Source organism: Rhineura floridana, chromosome 17 (assembly GCF_030035675.1).
Source record: "Rhineura floridana isolate rRhiFlo1 chromosome 17, rRhiFlo1.hap2, whole genome shotgun sequence".
In the NCBI taxonomy this organism is placed as follows: domain Eukaryota; kingdom Metazoa; phylum Chordata; class Lepidosauria; order Squamata; family Rhineuridae; genus Rhineura; species Rhineura floridana.
In genome coordinates this window covers 7,462,692-7,482,868 of record NC_084496.1, presented here as the reverse complement: position 1 = coordinate 7,482,868, position 20,177 = coordinate 7,462,692, and the positions used below count along the sequence as shown (strand labels likewise).

The window sequence follows — 20,177 nt, the reverse complement described above, 5'->3', positions numbered from 1 at the left end:
CCTCCTATTTTGCGTGCGTGGCTCACATGGATCATGCAAAGGGCCCCGCTGCCAGAGAGGATTTATCCGGAATTGCTAAACTGCCTAGAGAAGTCAGTTATTTAGAAGGGTACAACAGATGTATCATTTAGCAGATGTTTGCAGTCGGTAATTTGCCACTTGTCAGTGATTGCCTGTTAAATTGTCATGGCCAAAGCTGGGGGTGAAAATAACTTCGAAGGGTCCATTTAGACTTGTCCGTAAGCAATTTTCTAGAAACCTCTAAACCTCTCCAAATCTTTTCTATCCTCTCTGCATCCCGAAAGCTAAAACGGTGACCCCTTTTTGTTTTCCTTCATGAGAAAGGTTGATTATTTCACCATGTTTTCTACAAAGGATCTATTCTCCACATACTCTCTAGTAGGAGTGGGGGAGAAATTCAATTCGGTTCATATCTAAAGGCGAACTTAGCTGATTTGTACTTTTCAAAGCAATTTGCACTTTTCAAAGCAATTTGCACACTTAAACACAGCCATCCTATGAAATTCACACTTCTCTGAATTTTGTAATGCAGTTCTCTAGCCAAGTAAGCCAAGTCACGCATACAAAAATGCATATTCTAGGGTAAGCTATGCATATGTTAGTGAAGATAACATACAAAAATGCCTTATATTAGGGGAGATTGCTTTGCAAGAATATGCAAATTAGGCAAAATTGCATACACAAATATGTATATTAGGAGAAATTTGCACTAAAATGCTGATGGATTTTCATGAGGATTTCTTTTTTAAAAAGTTGTAAACTGAAGTGGAAATATGTTCTGTTCTGTTACGGTTTATTTCTATGCCACCTTTTGGCCAAAAAGCCCTCAAGGAGGCTCACAAAAAATAAACACAGATACAAAATGTACATCAGAAAAGAACAATGCCGTTTACACAAATTTAAATAGCAAAATATTAACATTGTTAAAAAGAGCAACAGCAACATCTTTCAATAACAATCAGCACTTTTCTAATGTTTTGATGATGTCTGTGGGTTCTTGACATATGGAGGACTGAAGATTGGAAAAATGAGGAACTGAAATGGACATATTCATCCATCCGTATTCTCCAGTGGAAAGAGACTTAGCTTTGGGAAACCTGGGGTCCCATCTCTGCCTGAGATCTCTCAAACTGATGCAAAAGATAGACTTTCTGGGAATGTGCACCATCAACCTACTGTTGGGGAAAAGGCATGTTGGAACGCATTACCGCCTAAAATGATGCCTCACCTTTCACACGGAGAGGTAGCATGCCGCAGAGGAAAGCAGGCTAAAACTCTTCTTGCTGGAATGCTAGCTTTCCATGAGCAGGGAGGGTTTATTTTTATTTACTTGGAGGGCATTTGGTCACATGTTGCCTCCACCTGCAGCCCAGGAAGGGCTGTGGCTTTACCACATGACTTACTGTAGCATAACAAGCTGTCAGCTGTGGCCGCGCCTCGCGACTCCGCATAGCAAAATTGTCAGTGTGGATTTAGGCTGATGAAAGTTGCATATCCAGACTTTCTGGTAGTAGTGAATGGGAAATCTAGATGGATACGTCCCGAATGGATGGCTCCTCATTGCCCAGGGATGAGGAACCTGTGGCCTTCAGATCTTGTTTGACTTCAGCTCCCAGCCAACATGGTCAGTGATCAGGGATGAGGGGAGGTTTAGTCCAGCGACATCTGAAGGGCTCCAGGTTCCCCACCTCTGTCATAGCTTCAGATAAGATCTGCGTGAAACACAAAGTTCCCCACTGCATTCAGTCCATAGAAAGCCCAGCTTTTATTCTGATGAGGACACCAGGTGCAAGAGTAAGTCTGCATGCTTAGGAGAGAAACCTGGTGATAGGGCTGTATCCGGCTAACTTTTACTCAGAGTTGCTCATGTCTATGAATTTCAATGTGTCTACGCTGAGTAAGACTGACACTGAATACGACCCATAGTCGTTTTTCTACTGTTCTCAGGTGGGGTGATCAGGTAGAGTCGTCACCATCAATTTATGCAGAGTCGGGAACCACCTTTAGGCCCAAATGTCAGCCTAGGAACCACTTTTACATCTTGTACCACACATATCCATTTTTCATTCTGTTTCCCTTCTTTCTCTCTTTCCTACTCCTCTCTCTGGTTTTTCTCAGCCATTCCCACCTTAAAAGCCAAATAAATCCCCTTTTTTAAAAGACTAAGAGAACCAAACGGAGGTGTTGCCGCTCACGTGTATTATATTATTATTATATTATATCCCACCTTCCCTCCAAGGACCTCAAGGTGGCGGACAAACATGGTTCTCCCCCTCCTGATTTTCTCCTCACAACAACCCTGTGAGGTAGATTAGACTGAGAGTGACTGGCCCAAGGTCACCCAGTGAGCTTCATGGCTGAGCGGGGATTTGAACTGTAGCCTCCAAGGGCCCAGTCCGACACTCTAACCACTACAGTACACTGGCTCTCCATGTTAACATTTTAACCATGAGTAACATGTGACTCATGCTTAGGCTGGGGTGCACCCAGTTGTAGGCTGTAGCCTACTGATTGAAGGGTATGTAGGCCACGATGCACAATGGATCTTGTTGCGGGTTGTTACAGACAGAGCTGCCTTTCAAGATGTGTCAGAAGCTTGGGCCTAGAGCAAAATACAGTTGCTGGTGCCTGTTCTAGCGCACCTCACACAGACCACATTTTGCCAGTTTTAAAAGACCGTCACTTCTTACCTTTTTGCTTCTGAGCCCAATGCAGAGTGCTGACTCTTCTCTTTCAGTCAGCGGCCACATTGGCTGGGGCTGATGGGAGTTGTAGTCCAAAACATCTGGAGGGCGCCAATATTTGAAAGGGCTGTCCTGAGATGTCAGAATTAAAAAGGTGCTGAAGGCCAGCCCCAGTGATAATTTTCATACAAGTATTCATCCCAAACTGCTTTTGTTTTGCTTAAATTGAATCATGCCAATGAGTTGGATGCCCCCATTCTGTTTTAACAGGAGGCTTCGTTCCTTGCCCCTGTCAACACGTTACCCGCCCCAAACGGTGCTGATGAAAGAGAGATGCTGCTTATGACCTTTCGGCTGTCAAGCTGCGGACAAGTTGCCCTTTGCCGCCAGCAGAACAGCTTATTTCCTGGAACCTCCGTGGCAGCCGCCAGCATCTACCCGGCCGTTGTGACTTGGCTCCTCTCTCTGGTGAGTACGACAAATGGCTTTTAGGAAACATTGCACAATGGAGGAGGCATCCTTGTAGGAGGATCTCATAGCCAGACGAACGGGGAGAGCAGAAGCTGCCATGCAGATGTGTGTGCTATTTCTAATAAACCCTAAAGTGAATACATTCTATCCCCTATATACTCAACCGATTGCTGAGGTCTGCAGGAGAGGCATTTATTTATTTATTTATTATTTGATTTATATCCCACCTTTCCTCCTAGTAGGAGCCCATTCTGTAGATGCCATTCTATCAGGAGGGCCATTCCGTAGAATATCAGAATCAGGCCTTTAGCACGGCAGCATTTACTCTTTTAAACTCCCTTCCTTTAGATATCCAGGCAGGCACCTTCTCTATTGACTTTTCGGCACCTGCTAAACACATTCCTCTTTCAACAAGCCTTCTAAAACCCTTATCCCAGTGGGTCTTTGTTTTGGATTTGAATTGATTTTATGTATGTGCTGTTGTTGTTTTAGAGTGTGTTTCTATTTATAATTGTTTTTATATATGCAATTGTTTTAACTGTTTCTATATGTGTAGCTGTTCTTTCGTTTTGGGGGGGTGCCTCATGGAATGCAATTCATAAATGAAACAATGATGATGATAATACCACTAATAATGTTGGGTGGATGGAGGTGTTTGTGTGCGAACTGTATGGGTAGCCTTCAGTGCTAGTCATACTTAGAGTAGACCTTTTGAAGTTAATAGACATGAGTAATTTAGGATCATTCATTTCACGGGGTCTACTCTGAGTAGGAATTGGTTGAATACAAACGGTTAAATTAAAAAAAAAACTCTATCACTGCAGAGCAGCAAGTCCTCTCTCCCATTGTTGAAGCAGAAGACTTTCTGCCTAAGCTTGCCACGTGCTTGCTGAGGCTGATGTTCAGCAACATCTGGAGGGCCAAAAGGTTCCCAGAAGGCTCTAGGACTTTTACTTATACAATAATATAAGCCGGGTTTCCCAAACGGTAGTCTGTGGACAGCCAGTGGCCCGCGAGCTTCATTCAGGTGGTCCACAGAATGTCTGTGGATTTGTGATTGAAGATCCATCGTATTATACATGCATATTGTAATTGTATTTTTCTTCTTTTATTTCCTATGTTGTATTTCACTGTATTGCAATTTGAATTTTATGGAATTACAATGGCTGCAACAGGCAGAAAAACCACTGTGATCCACCAAGTCCCTTGGCAGTTTTCAAGTGGTCCATGGGGAAAAGAGTTTGGGAACCACTGATATAACGGAAAAATTGCAGGCAATATTCTATCCAATTTCTTGGTAAGAAGCAGACTTCTTACTCCTGCCTTTTAGTGTTCTAGTCAGTGGGCTCAAAGGCACCAGAATAATTGACAAGCACTTGGCAGTGTTTGTTTTAATTTCATTTTTTTTTAAATCAATGTTTTAAAACAATTGAATAATTTAAATGTGCTTGACTTCTTGAGCATGGTCCAGCTAAAGTTAAGTACCTTTTTATGCTCCATTGATTTCAGTGGGAAAGTTACCTTGCAATTCTAGCCATGTCTACTCAGAAGAAAGTCCCACCAATTTCAGTGGGACTTCCAGCAGGTGATCATGCGCAGAGCGTTGCATTGAGTGTGTGCTTTTGAAGGCTGCAATTCTAAACCCTTTTTGGGCCTAAGTCCCATTGCATGCTGTGGCACTTTCTTCTGAGTAAGCATACAGTTTGTTTATTTATTTATCAACAAATATATACAACAAATACATCGTTTTGTACTTGCAAGCCTCCTCACTACGTTATTTCTGGCCAACAGGCCTGGCCTTGAGCTGCTGTTCAAGTCACCTTCTGAGCAGGCAATAACTGGTCATGCATTCTCTCCGGTCCAGCTGATGGGGGCTTCCATTAGTTTTGCAGCTGATCAGAGCAGCCCAAATTCCCTGAGGAATATCTCCTCCTCCTCCAAGGCGGCCTTCCTTCCTTCTTATACCCACGGCAGCCATGGCTCAGCTTATGCAAAAGCAGCTTCCTGGCTTCTCTTCTCTGCTTCCAAAGTCAATAGGCTGAATCTGGTCCTTGGTTTTCAAGTCACGTAAAAAGGAAAGGGGCGGGGGAAAGCAAGAGGAAGAAACAAGCTGAAGATAATTAAATGTGATGGGTTAGAATGAAGTGGAGTTTTTTTCCCCTTTCCTTTTTTCTTTTTGCCTAGCATCAGAATTTGGTTCCTATAAAAATATGTGGCCAAGAGAAGATGGCTGTTCGATTTGCATCTTCAATTAGGGCCTTGCATGAGATGGCTTATATTGAGTTAATAAGTGAACCATCAATGAAAATAGCTGTTTCTGGCCAAAGTAATCATAAGTAGATCCATTGAAGCACCCGTCAGCCATCGTAAACTATGGTTTGCGCCTCCTACACGCTGTTCTTTAGAATTTAGGATATAGCGGAGAGGCATAAGTTTGGATATAGAGAGAGCAGGGGTAGCCAATGCGGTGCCCTCCAGATGTTCCTGGAACCGCAGCTCCCATCATCCCTGACCAATGGTCATCCTGGCTGGGGCTGATGGGAGTTGGAGTCCAGGAATATCTGGAGGGCACTACGTTGGCAACCTGTAAGAGAGAGAGAGGTAAGCATCCCTTCTCTCAAAGGTTTTACACAACTGGCTAGCTGAAGGAGTTTGCTCAACGGCTTTTAATGTTTGTTGGCTACTATCTTTGAACACCCCATTACTTTTTAATGTTTAATGTTAACGTTTAATGTTTCATGTTTAATGTTCTAGTTTTAAAATCTTGCTGCTATTTGTTATTGATTTTATTGTAATATTGTATTTTAACCTTGTACACCGCCCAGAGAGCTATTAGCTACGGGCGGTTTATAAATTAATTAAATAAATAAATAAATAAATACTTGGGGAGCTTTGCTGGAGTTTGGGAATGTGGCCAGTGAAGGAGAGAAAAGTCTTGAATTCTGCAGCTGGCTGGCAGAAAGGGGGAAGCTCCAAGGGCTTTTCCCCCTTTTTCTTTGCTTTTCAGGGTGGGTGGGGGATTGATGCTATATTTAAAACTGACATTGCCTTTTGGGGTGTTTGCACCCCCCTCCCCCCGTTCAGATTCTCTAGGATGCTCTCTGCACAAGGGAAATGGCTCTGTAGAAGAGGGCTATAGAATGTTCCCGCTGCTTGGGAAAGTGGAGGGAGCATGAAACAATATTTTATACAGCCACACCTGGCCTTGTTTCTCTTCCATGCTTCCTTGAATATACTAGACCTTTGTTGTTGTTGTTATGTGCCTTCAAGTCGACTACGACTTATGGCGACCCTATGAATGAGCGTCCTCCAACAGGATCTGTCATGAACCACCCTGTTCATATCTTGTAAGCTCAGGTCTGTGGCTTCTTTTATGGACTCAATCCGTCTCATGTTTGGCCTTCCTCTTTTTCTCCTCCCTTCTGTTTTTCCCAGCATTATTGTCTTTTCTAGTGAATCATGTCTTCTCATGATGTGTCCAAAGTATGATAACCTCCATTTCATCATTTTAGCTTCTAGAGCTAACTAGACCTTTAGGAGCAACATAAAGAATATAGGAAGGTACCTTATGCTCAGTCAGATCATGAGATCCATTTAGTGCAGTGTTGCCTCTACCCAGAATGGCCATGGCTCTCCAAGGTTTCAAGGCAGGAGACATTCCCGGGCCTGCCTGGAGATGCTGGGGATTGATCCTGGGACCTTCTGCATGCAAAGCAGATCCTCTGTCCCTGAGCTATAGCCCTTCCTGGAGGTCAGGGTTGTTTCTACATGACTGTTACCACCATATCAGGCCAGGCCATTGGTCCATCAAGCTCAGTATTGCCTGCACTGACCAGCAGCGGCACTCCAGGGTTTCAGACAGGGATCTTTCCCAGCCCTACTTGGTGATGTCGGCAGTTGAACTTAGGACCTTCTACAGGTAAAGCAGATGCTCTGCCACTCAGCTACAGGCCTTCCCTTAGTCTAGCGAAACTCTCATTTTTAATGCTTCTTGAGTGCAGACTCTGCATAAATAAAAAGCATGGACAGGGAAGTCGGGTTCTCCATTAACAAAAATCAGTTCTGCAACAAAAAAGAGTCCGAGCATCAAGATGTAATCTGTTCATTTTGAGCAGCCAAGGCAGAATTGTGCAGCGTATTCAGGAAAGGATGTCAGGATTATGTTGCTGGCGTTTCCTTGCAGGGCTGGGCCCAGATATTAATTCTGGCAGGAGCAGGCCCATTCCCATAGGGATCTCTTAACCTAGGGGCTAGACAGAGTCTTCATGCAAGAAAGAAGGTATCAAAAGGCTAAAGGCACATGGAAATACCAGGATGGAGGGGTAAGACAGACGATGCCAGTTGAAGCAAAGTCAGTAAATCCGTCTGCGAAAAATGATGGGCCAGAAGCAGTTGCCAAGCAAGAACCACGAGCTGGAAGCCAGTGGCCGGAAGCCAGAGAATGCGGGTGTTGCTAGGGATGTAAGAAGGCATCCTTTTCCGTTCCGCTTTGTATTCCTCTCATGCTGCACTGTTTCCTTTCCACTGCAGCTTGTCTTCTGCCAAAAATTATATCATTTAGCTCTCTCTGCCATGGCAAAATTACAGAACTTACATAAGTTGTATAATTAATGATGTCAGTTATGCAAGTTGATTTAACTACTTCTCCAGCTACAATTTTATCACCAAACTGTCCTTGAAGCAGGATAAACATCTTCCTGGCTAAACTGGCCAGTCTGACAGTTTATCAACTTTTTATTTACTGTATTCACAAGCTACCAAGACCGGAAGAAGCAATATCTGTTTTTTCTCCTTTAAACACCCGTAAAACATTTCTCTGTTATCGAATTAACAGTAGCTTCCAACTGCGGAACAAATGTATTTTATTTGACCCTGTTTTCATGTTCCACAAATGTTTTATTGTGATTTAGCCATCTACTCATTTGGGAGCTGCAAACTGCAAGCTCAAGGACGTTAGTGTATTTAAAGAGACATACATTGCTTTCGTCTTTTTTTCGATATTTTTAACTTACCACTTTTTATAACAATGAAGTAACGGATGAAGATGGCGGCGGAGTAGGAGGTTGTGGAGTTGGAGCTCCTCCGACGTTTATTAATTACCATCTTAAAACCATCTTAAAACGACTTTTAAAACATCCTAACATCTTAAACATCCCTGGATTGTTGCAGGAGGTGAGCTAGAAATTGTCTCCCTCCCTTTGATACTATACCGGTTGCTACGTGTTCCTTCTCGTTGCCACTGTGGTCGTGCTTCCATCTTGGCGTGGGCTGGCTCCTCCGGCGTTGTGGCTACTCTGGCCCGGGGGCTTGCTGCGGCCTACGGCTGCTGCTGCGTTTTTGCTGTGGCTCGCCGCCCCTTTGTCGCTTGCTGCTGTGGTCGGGACGCCGTTGCCGTCACGTGTGACCTACGTCATTTTGTGTCGCCGCGGCCCCTGTTTGCTTGCTTGTTGTTGGGGGTTGTGCTGCCCCGGGGCCTGTTGTTTCTCCTTTGCCGCGGCCGTGCCCTGCCTGCCTGCTTGCCTGGGCTTCCTGCTCGTGCGTTGTGGCTGCCATCGCAGGTTGGCCGCTACTGGGGCATCGGGGCGTTGCTGTGTTGCTGTCGCCGTGCCGCTTGCCGTTTGCCTGTTGCCTGATGCCATCGTTGCAGCTGTGGGCCGTCCTGATCCCGGGGTGCGCTGTTGGTGGGACGCTGTTTATATCGCCATCGTGCTGTCGTCGTTGCCATTACTTGCCCGCCCAGGTTGGCTAGGACCTTATCGCCATGACTCGGACCAAGTATTCCACAGTTAATACAGCTTCAATGCTTCTGCTCTGATTTATCATTGCGGCCGGCTGCAACTACCATTCTGGCCGGCTATCACAACCCGGTTCCTGTTTTATATTGGTGTATGTATGGATGTATAGTTGTATGAATGTGTGTGTGTGTATGAATGTGAATTGGATTGAAATGTATTGATTTAGTTGAATTGTATTGATTTAGTTAATTAACTTAATTTGATGTAAATTGATTGGTTTAATTGATTAATTAACTTAATTTGATGTAATTTAATTGGTTTAATTAATTAATTAATTGGTTTAATTAATTTGTTTTAAATTGGTAAATACTGCTGCTATAGGGTACGGAGGCGGGTCTCCGGACGAATTTTATTAGGGTGGGTGGCCTGCTGATAAGCAGATAAAGATAGAGGCATGTGCAAGCCGGAGAGGGAGGTGGGGGGCCAAGTTATAGGAAGTTTGGGCGGCAGGCGCCGGAAGGGTGCTGCTAGCAGACCACGCCGGAATAGGGGAACACGGGACAGATGCATTATATCCATCCCATGTTCCGTGTCTGCTCAGAACCAGACGAAAACTGGGGGACGCAAGGTTCCTACCGACCTTCGACTGCTGTTATGTAATGCCAGGTCTGTGGCTCAGAAAACCTCGCTCATCCATGATATGATCTTGGATGGGCGCACAGACCTGGCATGTATTACGGAAACTTGGCTGGACGAAGCCTCTGCTCCAATTCTTGAGGCCATGTGTCCGCCAGGTTTCCGTTATGCACAGCAGCCGAGGGTGGGAAGGCGGGGAGGGGGTGTGGCAGTCATCTATCGAGAGTCCTTGCTTTTTGCCAGACCTCCCCTCCATAGGACTCAATTTGTTGATTGTATGTACTGGAGGTTGGGCCCGAAGGGCAGTTTAGGGATCTTGCTGGTGTACCGCCCACCCCGCTGCGCGGCAGATTCCCTGGCCGAGGTGCTGGAGGTGGTCTTGGCTGTACGGGCATTGTCCCCAGAGCTGTTAGTGCTGGGTGACTTTAACGTGCATGCTGAGGCTGCTCTCATAGGAGCCCCTCGGGATTTCCTGGAAACCATGGCTTCCTGGGAACTGTACCTAAGTAATACTGGGCCCACCCATGTAGCCGGTCATGCTCTCGACCTAGTATTTGTCCTGGGAGAGGAGAGAAGTGGTCTGAAGTTGGGAGTGATTCTTGCCGCTCCTGTGTCATGGTCAGACCACTACCTGGTAAATATGGACTTCTCGTTGCCATGCCCCCTCCGCAGGGGTGAAGGACCTATTAAAATGGTCCGCCCCAGACGCCTGATGGATCCGGATGGATTCCTGACTGCGCTTGGGGAATTGGAACCTGCTGAAGGTCGCCCGGTCGAAACCCTGGTGAAGGAGTGGAACGTGGGGATCACCAGGGCATTAGACCGGGTGGCTCCGAAACGTCCTCTCCCCCTGAATAGAACTCAGCTAGCACCATGGTATACACCACGGTTGCGTAGTCTGAGACAGGAGGTGAGACGACTAGAGCGCCGGTGGCGGAAATCCTGCTCCGAAGATGTCCGGACACAGGTTAGAGCAGCAGTAGCTGCTTACCAAGTGGCAATAAAGGTAGGAAAGAAGGCTTTCTTTGCTGCCTCTATTGCGTCTGCGGAGTGCTGTCCCAGGAGGCTGTTCCAGGTGGTCCGAAGTCTGGTCGGTCCAGTTGCTCAGGAACCCTTGGAACAGTCAAAGGCCTCCTGTGACTTATTAGCAAAACACTTCGCCGATAAAATCGAACAGTTACGGAGCTCGATCCCGTGCGCCGTGGACACAGTGGATGAACCAGAGTTGGCCAGTTGCATGCCGGTAACTTGGGATCGGTTTCGGCTTCTCCCTTCTGAGGAAGTGGACAAGGTTCTTTCATCTGTGAAGCCAACCACTTGTCTTACTGATCCTTGCCCTTCGTGGCTCCTTGTGAGCTGCAGAGAGAAATTGGGCGAGGGGATCAAAGCGGTGGTAAACGCTTCCTTGAAAGAGGGTGTGATGCCATCAGCCTTCAAGGAGGCAATTGTAAAGCCCATCTTAAAGAAGCCCTCCTTGGATCCCCAAGTATTCGATAACTTCCGCCCAATTTCGAATCTGCCATTTCTGGGCAAGGTCGTTGAGCGAGTGGTGGCCAACCAGTTGTCAGCACACTTGGATGAAACGGATTATTTGGATCCATGCCAATCGGGTTTCAGGACTGGTCACGGAACTGAAACAGCCTTGGTCGCTCTGGTAGATGATTTGAGGAGGGCATTAGATAGGGGAGAATCCACCTTTCTTGTCCTTCTCGATCTCTCAGCGGCTTTTGATACTGTCGACCACAGTATCCTTCTGCTTCGCCTGGAGGGATTGGGAGTTGGAGGCACTGTATTACAGTGGTTCCATTCCTTTCTCTCCGATAGGTACCAACAGGTAGCGTTGGGGGAGGAGGTATCAGACCCTTGGCCTCTCAATTGTGGTGTGCCACAGGGCTCTATCCTCTCTCCCATGCTATTTAACATCTATATGAAGCCGCTGGGGGCAATCATCAGGAGATTTGGGCTGCAGTGTCATCAATATGCGGATGACACTCAGCTCTATCTCTCGTTTAAATCTTCACCAGAGTTGGCTGTGGAGACCTTGTCCAAGTGCCTGGAATCCGTGAGTGGATGGATGGGAAGGAACAAGCTGAAGTTGAACCCTGATAAGACCGAGGTACTACTTGTGGGGGACAAGAGAAGGTTGGGCGACATTGACCTGAAGTTCAACGGGGTGAGTCTACCCCTAAAGGACCAGGTCCGCAGCCTTGGGGTTGTGCTTGATTCCAGGCTGTCCATGGAGGCTCAGATTTCGGCAGTGAGCCGGGCAGCCAACTACACCTCATACGAAGGCTGCAACCCTACCTTCCTGTTCACCAGCTCCCACTAGTGGTACACGCCCTGGTCACCTCTCGTTTGGACTACTGTAATGCGCTCTACGTGGGGATACCCTTGAAAACTGTCCGGAAATTACAACTGATACAAAATGCGGCGGCTCGACTACTTACTAATAGTCGCCGCCGAGATCACATCACACCAGTGTTGTTCGACCTACACTGGCTACCAGTTGTTTTCCGAGCCCAATTCAAGGTGTTGGTATTGACCTTTAAATCCCTATACGGTTCCGGCCCAGTTTATCTCACGGAGCGCCTTCAACGCCACCAATTATGCCGCCCGACAAGATCGGCCACACAGGGCCTTCTCTCAATTCTGCCAACAAAAACAGCCAGATTGGCGGGTACAAGAGAGAGGGCATTCTCAGTGGCGGCCCCCACTCTTTGGAACTCCCTCCCACAAGATCTCCGGCACGCCTCTTCTTTAAATGTGTTTCGGAAAGCCTTAAAGACCTGGCTCTTTCAGCAGGCCTTCGGGGTATCTGGGGAGGGTTAATTGTTATAACTGAAATGCCTCCTGCCCAGTTTTAATATTGTTGCTGCAGATGTGTTGTTTTTATATTGTATTACTGTATTTTATCAATTGTATTTTAACAATTTTGTAAGTCGCCTAGAGTGGCCATTGGCCAGATAGGCGACGAAGAAATTAAATTTATTATTATTATTATTATTGTTGTTATTATTTACTGAGTTTACATCCCACCCTTCCTCCCAGTAGTTACATTGTCGTTACATTATTCCACCCCATTCATTTCAGTGCAAAGCAAATGCAATGCAAATGAGAAGGGGAGGAGAGAGACATAATCAATCGTTTGCAGACTGAAAATAACAACAGCTAATACCGGTTGTATTTGCTGGATTGATTTCCGTTCTAGACATGGGACAAAAAAGCCAACACCAGCAATTTCCGCTCTCATTTTTCTGTTTTTGTTGGAATTCAACAACATCCCTAGGTGATGCCTGGGCAAAGTCCTTTGTGACCCTTTGTAATCCTTCCAGATCAGGGGGAGCCAAGAACCAGCCTAGGTGGGACCTTGAAATTAGGTAGACTAGTGGTGGTTCCCAGGCTTCCCCCCCCCACCCATGGACCTCTTGAAAATTGCTGAGGGTTTTTGGAGGACCCCTTAATAATTTTTCTGCCTGTTTTAGTAATTGTAATGCGCTGTGCTATAGGCTGCATGATTATTAATTACATTTTTATTCCTTCTTTGATTTCTTATGTTACAGTTTGTTGTATGACAATTTTGCATTCCATAGATTTCAAATTGTAATACAATATAAGCAATGAAAGAAGCAACAAAAATACAATTAAAAATCAGTATGACTGTTTAACGCAGACATGCCACGGACCACCTGAATGAAGCCTGTGGACCACTGGTGGTTTGGGAACCCCTGAAGTAGAATATCCTACCCCCCGCCCAAGGTAACATCCTCTGAAGCACCATTTTGCCTTGTTCCGAGCGAAAGTGGAAGGCGGCTGATGAGTTTATGACTTTTAGTGTGCATTACTGGGGGAATATGAAGACTCCCTGGAAAAAAACAACCACCTGCCATTTCAAAACAGCACAATCACTTAGCATTGATTTTTAACTGAGGTTATTGACCCCATTATCATCAATAAGGGCAATGTTCTGTGTTGCTGCAGCAGAGAACATACCAGTCGATAAGGACTGTCTGCTCTCATCTCTTGCTAGGAAACTTAAGAGGAGTTGCAGCGCCCTTATCTCTTGTAGAGCCACCCAAGCACAACAGTTGAAAGTGTCAGTACGATCAGTGGCAGCTGGTGTTCCATGTCAGTGGGGCAGTGGAATCCACTCCGGGTTTTAGTCCAAACTGTCAAGGAGCTGTCCACAGTGTTTCAGCACCTTGAAAGCTCAGACTAAAACCTGGAGCGGATTCCACTGCCTCACCAGCCACCACTGAGTACAATAAAACATGTACGGTTGTATCCATTGCTAGTTCTGCTCAGAGGAGACCCATTGAAATTAATGGCCATGATTAACTTGGGCTCATTTATTGTGTTTATTCTGAGTAGAATTTAGTTGGATATGATATGTAGCCTATCACAACCTGCAGTGTTTTTCTCTCTCTAATGAACTTTTCATTTAGTTATTTTATTTATTTTCATCCCACTCTTCTACTCTGTATATTTACAGAGCTCAGGGCAGCCAGCAATATAAAAGGACAAAACAAGTCACCCAAAATTAACATGAATAAAAAGTGGGAATTGTTATCAGTTAATCCAAGTCATCTTTTCCAATGCAATTGCAGGTGCCCTGTCTGGGAATAAGAGAAGAGAGCAACACTCCGTTCCAGGTCCTGGGGCTACAGCAAGCCTGGCATAAGGATGGCCTGGCGCTTTGTGCTTGTTTAACCCCAGCCAACGAATCAGTAGCCCAGAGCAGCTCCAGGCTTTGGAAACATAAAGTAAGCAGCAGCATTTGCAACTGTCTTTCTGTTCCATCGTTAAGTAATCATCACTGTTATTTACCTCCACTGTTGGAGGCAGGATGCTTCTGAATTCCAGTTGCTGGAAACTGTAGGACAGGAGAGGGCTGTTGTGCTCAGGTCCTGCTTTTGAGCTTCCCATCAGCATCTGGTTGACCACTGTGAGAACAGCATGCTGGATTAGATGGGTCACTGGCCTGATCCAGCAGGCTCTTTCTATGTTCTTAGTTGTTAAGGGTGGCTTTCTAAAGCGCCATGGGGTCTTGAAGTAGGGACTCTGGTGGTCAGGCCCACCTGCCGGCCCTGTGCCTGTGCTTGGTCTTGTACCTCCAAGGACGTTGTGCACATCCTTATGCTGCAGAAGCTGAAATATATCCATGACAATAAGACAATCAGGTACCGAGAGCACCTCCAGAGATCCTGCAGCCAGTACAGAGTCCAAGTCAGAACGATTATAAGCAACTATATCTGCACAAGCATTTTGCACACGGGTCACAGCAGGACATGGTAGGATCCTCCCCACCAGCACAAGGACTGGGTTTTAATCAAGCACACAAAAGTTGCAGGAGTGGGATATTTAACCCTTCCCTGCCTGTCAATATCCTCTTGTTAAGGTGCCACCTGAGGCTGCTTTTCCCACATTGAAGCTGTGGGGGGAGAATGTCTGAGATGGGGGACTTTAAATGGGGCTTTCAGCCCAGACAGGTTTTGTAGGCTTGGGGGAGGGGGAGGACCAAAGGCAACCCCCTCCCTACTGCATTATTTTTTGTTAGGTACATGAATTTAAAGAATTGTCATCTTACATTTAAACTCTCAAGACGCAGATCTGTTATTGCCAAGGGTCTACTTTGGCCCTGTGAGGTATATTTGGGTATATTTTATGATACTTTTTGGTGTCCTGGGATACTTGCAGAGATGATCGGTCTAACTTCTGATGCTTTGCTCAGTTACAATCCCATGCAGGCCGAAAGCTGTACTCGCTAACAAGTTAAGAGCATGCTAGACTTACTAACTGGGAGAATATAACAAGCCAGCCACAGGAATGATCTACATCGCCTCAAAACGCCAGGTCAATGCGGCCATTTGCAAAGTCAAAACTCTGGACTCTTTCCCTCCCTGCTCCTCACTGCTCTTCTTTGAAAGAGGTGCAGAGCACAGGGAGCGAAAAGGGTAATGATTAAGGGTTCTGTGTGTATCACTCATTCAAAGAGGATCACTGTGGTAGCTGCTGATATTTTGACATTTCTGACTTACCAGAGGAATCCAATCTGGTTCATAATATTTCGGTAGCGTTTAATATCTTTCACATCCTCCCGACCCCCTTGCCTTGGCTGCAGTAAGCATTTATCATCTGCAGCTGAGAACCTGCTTGCTGTAGAGCAGTAAAGGCCCTGTTTCCTGCCGTGTGTCATAAAACCCGTAATGGGACAGCTGTGACTGTTCGCCTCTTCTCTTTTTCTCCCCCCCCTCCCTGCAGGAAAGTGATTGATGCTGGCATCAAACATTTGATTAAAAAGTGCAAACTGCTATATATTTTGGGAAGCTTGCTTGTCTGTCTGTTCTCTTTGCATTTGGGCACCTCTTCAGATTTCACAACCCAATTTTGCACAACGATTCCTAAGATCAAGGAGCAAGTTTTTGTCTGTGTTTGGATACTGCTGGACGCCATTTTGAACCAAGATGGCGGAGTGATCCTTTCAAAACAGCACTGATTTTATCCAGTTTTGAATGATAGTTCCTGAGATCAAAGAACATGTTTTTATCTGTGTTTGGATACTGCTGAACGCCATGTTGAACCAAGATGGTGGAGTGGACCTTTCAAAATGGCACTGATTTTAACCCAATTTTGCACAATGGTTCCTGAGGTCAAGGGACAGGTTTTCCTCTGTGTTTAGATATAGGTGGATGCCATTTTGAATCAAGATGGTGGAGTGAACTGCACTGATTTTAACAATTGGTTTCAAAACTGCACTGATTTCTTGGTTTCTTATAATTTCTAAGCAATGCAGAGGATGAAGATGCTAGTAAATAAAGGCAACTCTCTGGGGAAATGGAATTTTGGGATCTTGAGGCTGCAGTTGGGGGGGTCTGGATCTGATAACAGGAAGACCAAGGTCCAAAGGGCCTAAGGCGGAAAATGGGGTCAAAGACTAGCTCTGGACAAGCCAGGGCAAGTTGTTTGTGACAGGGATGAATTGCTCAGGCTAAGAACCCAAGAACTGGGGGGGGAATCAAGTACGGGGGAGACATGATAAAGGCGCATAAAATTATCCATGATGTGGAGAATGTTTTTTTCCGTCTTGCATATTAGAATCTGGGATCATCCGGTGAAGTTGAATGTTGAAAGATTCAGGGCAGATAAAAGGAAGCACTTCTTTGCACCACACATATTATTATTATTATTATTATTATTATTATTATTATTATTATTATTATTATCTAAAATTTATTAGACGCCTATCTGGCAGGTAAATCCTGTCACTCTAGGCGACGTACAGTAAAAATAAAATACATATCAAAATACAAATTACAGCATACTAAAACAAATTACAGCATATAAATAAAACAACGTAAAAATCAGAATGAATTATGACAGCCAATCCACATCCTACACTGAATGGCTATAACAGAATATCCCCACCAACTTAATCAAAAAGCCAGGTCTTCAGCTGCTTCCGAAAACACAAAAGTGATGGAGCTAGGCGAATGGCCACTGGCAGGGTATTCCATAATAGGGGAGCCGCAATAGAAAAGGCTTTGGACCTAGTGCCGGCTAGTTTAGCCACTCTAATTGAAGGAACCAGGAGAGATCTAGCTGCTGAAGATCTGGTACGACCACCTTCTCCAAGAAGAGAAAGTTTATTCTTCAAGTAAATCGGACCAGCATCAGAAAAAGACTTAAAGGTTATAACCAGTATTTTGAACTTCACCCTTGACACTATCGGGAGCCAATGTAGTTCCCGAACGATTGGAGTGATATGTTCTCTCCAATGGCAACCCTTAATGAGTCGTGCCGCCGCATTCTGGACAAGTAGCTAAACTATGGAATTTGCTTCGAGAAGATGTAGCGATGGTACGGATGGGTGAGGAATTCCATTTAGTTTGATCAAATTTGCACTTTCCAAAACAATACAAGAAGTGAAACGCAACAATTCTTCAAAATCTGCACTTTAATAGAGTTTTGCAATGAAGTTTGCCAAGCAAACAATGCTTACAAAAATGCACGTTACGGGGAAATGTGCATAAAAATGAATATATGAGTGAAAATAACATACAAAAAGGCATTATATGACAAGGAATTGCTTGGAAAAATGTGTGCAGTACTCAAAACTGCCTGCAAATATGTATATATTGAGAGAAATTTGCATTAAAGCTGGAAAATTTTATTTAAAAAAATCTCAAAGTGGTGCAAAAATGTGAACAACTGAATTTAAGACTGGAAAAAAGGAGAAACGGAGAGAACCTAAATGGACAGACCTTTCCATCCATAAGCGATGGGCACCACCTTGAATGACTTTAAATGGGATTTAAACTCATGGGGAGCAGGACTATCAATGGATATTACCCATGATGGCTGTGTTCTGCTTCCAGTGTCAGAGGCAGTATGCTGGGATTCACAAGTAGGGTGAGTGCTGTTATATTCAGCTCCTGTTTGTGGGCTTCCCATAGGTATCTGGTGGGCTCCTTTGAGAGCAGGATGCTGGACTAGACAGACCTTTGGCCTGATTCAGCAGGGCTCTTTTTATCAACAGTTGTAGAGGACAGCTCTTGGTTCCTCGGGTCACCTGGGCCGAGCTGGGCTGAAGGACAGCTGTCCCGTCTTGGCCAAAAGGGCCAGAGACAACAGACACAGTAAGAGGCAGGCTGGTGGCCAGGGGTGGGGCAGTCTGTATGGCTAATCAGTCAGACAAGTTGCTCAGACTTAGGAACCAAACCTGGAGCAACAGTAACATAGAGGCAACCCAACCCCTGTTGACTCCTCAGGTCACCTACTTTGAGCTGATGCACCACGGTACCTTCTCTGGGCATTTGGAGGATGGAACTCGCTGGTGGCTGGTGCCCATTGCGACTGGTAGGGTGGCAGGCAGTGAGCCCAAGAGTAAGTGGCCAATGTCAGGCGAAGTCAACTGATTCTGGTTTTGCCCCTGTCCTCCTCCTCCCTGCTGAGTTCTACAAGGGGCAACACTGAAGCTATGGAGGAGGAAGCTGCCAGCTGGGGGGATCTCCTTGGACTGGTTGTAAATGCTATACAGGTGCTGTCTCTGTTGTCTTTTCGGTGCCTCCTGAAGACCTTCCTCTTTCAACAAGCCTTTTAAGTAGAGACCTTATCTCAGTCTGCATCTGTGCTGGAATTGCTTTTTAAATATGTTTTTAAAGCTTTTTTACAATTTTCGTTTGGTTTTAATATGGTTTTAAAGTCTTTTGCTTTAAGATATTTTAGATTGTTGTTCGTGTTTTTGTTTGCCACCCTGGGCTCCTTCTAGGAGGAAGGGTGGGATGTGTGTATGTATATATATCTATATATATCTATATCTATATATCTATATATCTATATCTATCTATATATGTATGTATATCTATATATATCTATATATCTATATCTATATATCTATATAGATATATCTATATCTATATATCTATATCTATCTATATATGTATGTATATCTATATATATCTATATATCTATATCTATATATCTATATAGATATATCTATATCTATATATCTATATCTATATCTATCTATATGTATGTATATATGTGTGTGTATACATATATATATGGAGCGAGAAATGCCGGATGTCCAAGCTGGATTTAGAAAGGGAAGAGGCACCAGAGATCACATCACAAACATACGTTGGATAATGGAACGGAGCAAGGAATATCAGAAGAAGATCACCCTGTGCTTTATAGATTACAGCAAAGCCTTTGATTGTGTAGCTCATGAGAAACTATGGAATGCATTAAAAGAAATGGGGGTGCCCCAGCATCTGATTGTCCTGATGCGCAACCTATACTCTGCACAAGAGGCTACTGTAAGGACAGAATATGGAGAAACTGACTGGTTCCCCATCGGGAAGGTTGTGAGACAGAGGTGTATCTTATCACCCTTCTTATTTAATATATACGCAGAACATATCATATGGAAAGCAGGATTGGGCCAAGATGAAGGAGGTGTGAAAACTGGATGGAGAAATACCAATAATTTAAGATATGCAGATGATACCATACTACTAGCAGAAACCAGTAAAGATTTGAAACGAACGCTGAGGAAAGTTAGAGGAAAGCACAAAAGCAGGACTACAGCTGAACGTCAAAAAGACCAAAGTAATGACAACAGAAGATTTGTGTAACTTTACAGTTGGCAATGAGGACATTGAACTTGTCAAGGATTATAAATACCTCGGCACAGTCATTAACCAAAATGGAGACAATAGTCAACAAATCAGAAGAAGGCTAGGACTAGGGAGGGCAGCTGTGAGAGAACTAGAAAAGGTCCTCAAATGCAAAGATGTATCACTGAACACTAAAGTCAGGATCATTCAGACCATGGTATTTCCGATCTCTATGTATGGATGTGAAAGTTGGACAGTGAAAAAAGTGGATAAGAGAAAAATGAACTCACTTGAAATGTGGTGTTGGAGGAGAGCTTTGCGGATACCATGGACTTGCGAAAAAGACAAATAATTGGGTGTTAGAACAAATTAAAGCAGAACTGTCACTAGAAGCTAAAATGATGAAACTGAGGTTATCATACTTTGGACACATCATGAGAAGACATGATTCATTAGAAAAGATAATAATGCTGGGAAAAACAGAAGGGAGTAGAAAAAGAGGAAGGCCAAAGAAG

The 20,177-nt window shown here is 44.7% G+C and overlaps 1 protein-coding gene across 13 annotated transcripts in view; it reads left to right on the top strand.

The window, feature by feature from the left end:
- Positions 1-20,177, top strand: part of DNAAF8 (dynein axonemal assembly factor 8) — a 108,517-nt gene that overhangs the window by 30,088 nt on the left and 58,252 nt on the right. For 12 of the 13 annotated variants that reach the window (XM_061600060.1, XM_061600068.1, XM_061600069.1 and 9 more), the window contains exons 11-12: positions 2,976-3,173; positions 14,152-14,307. In XM_061600060.1, coding sequence (XP_061456044.1) covers positions 2,976-3,173; positions 14,152-14,307 — 354 coding nt within the window. The remainder of the gene's footprint in view (positions 1-2,975; positions 3,174-14,151; positions 14,308-20,177) is intronic. The other variant, XM_061600070.1, reaches the window with a different exon arrangement.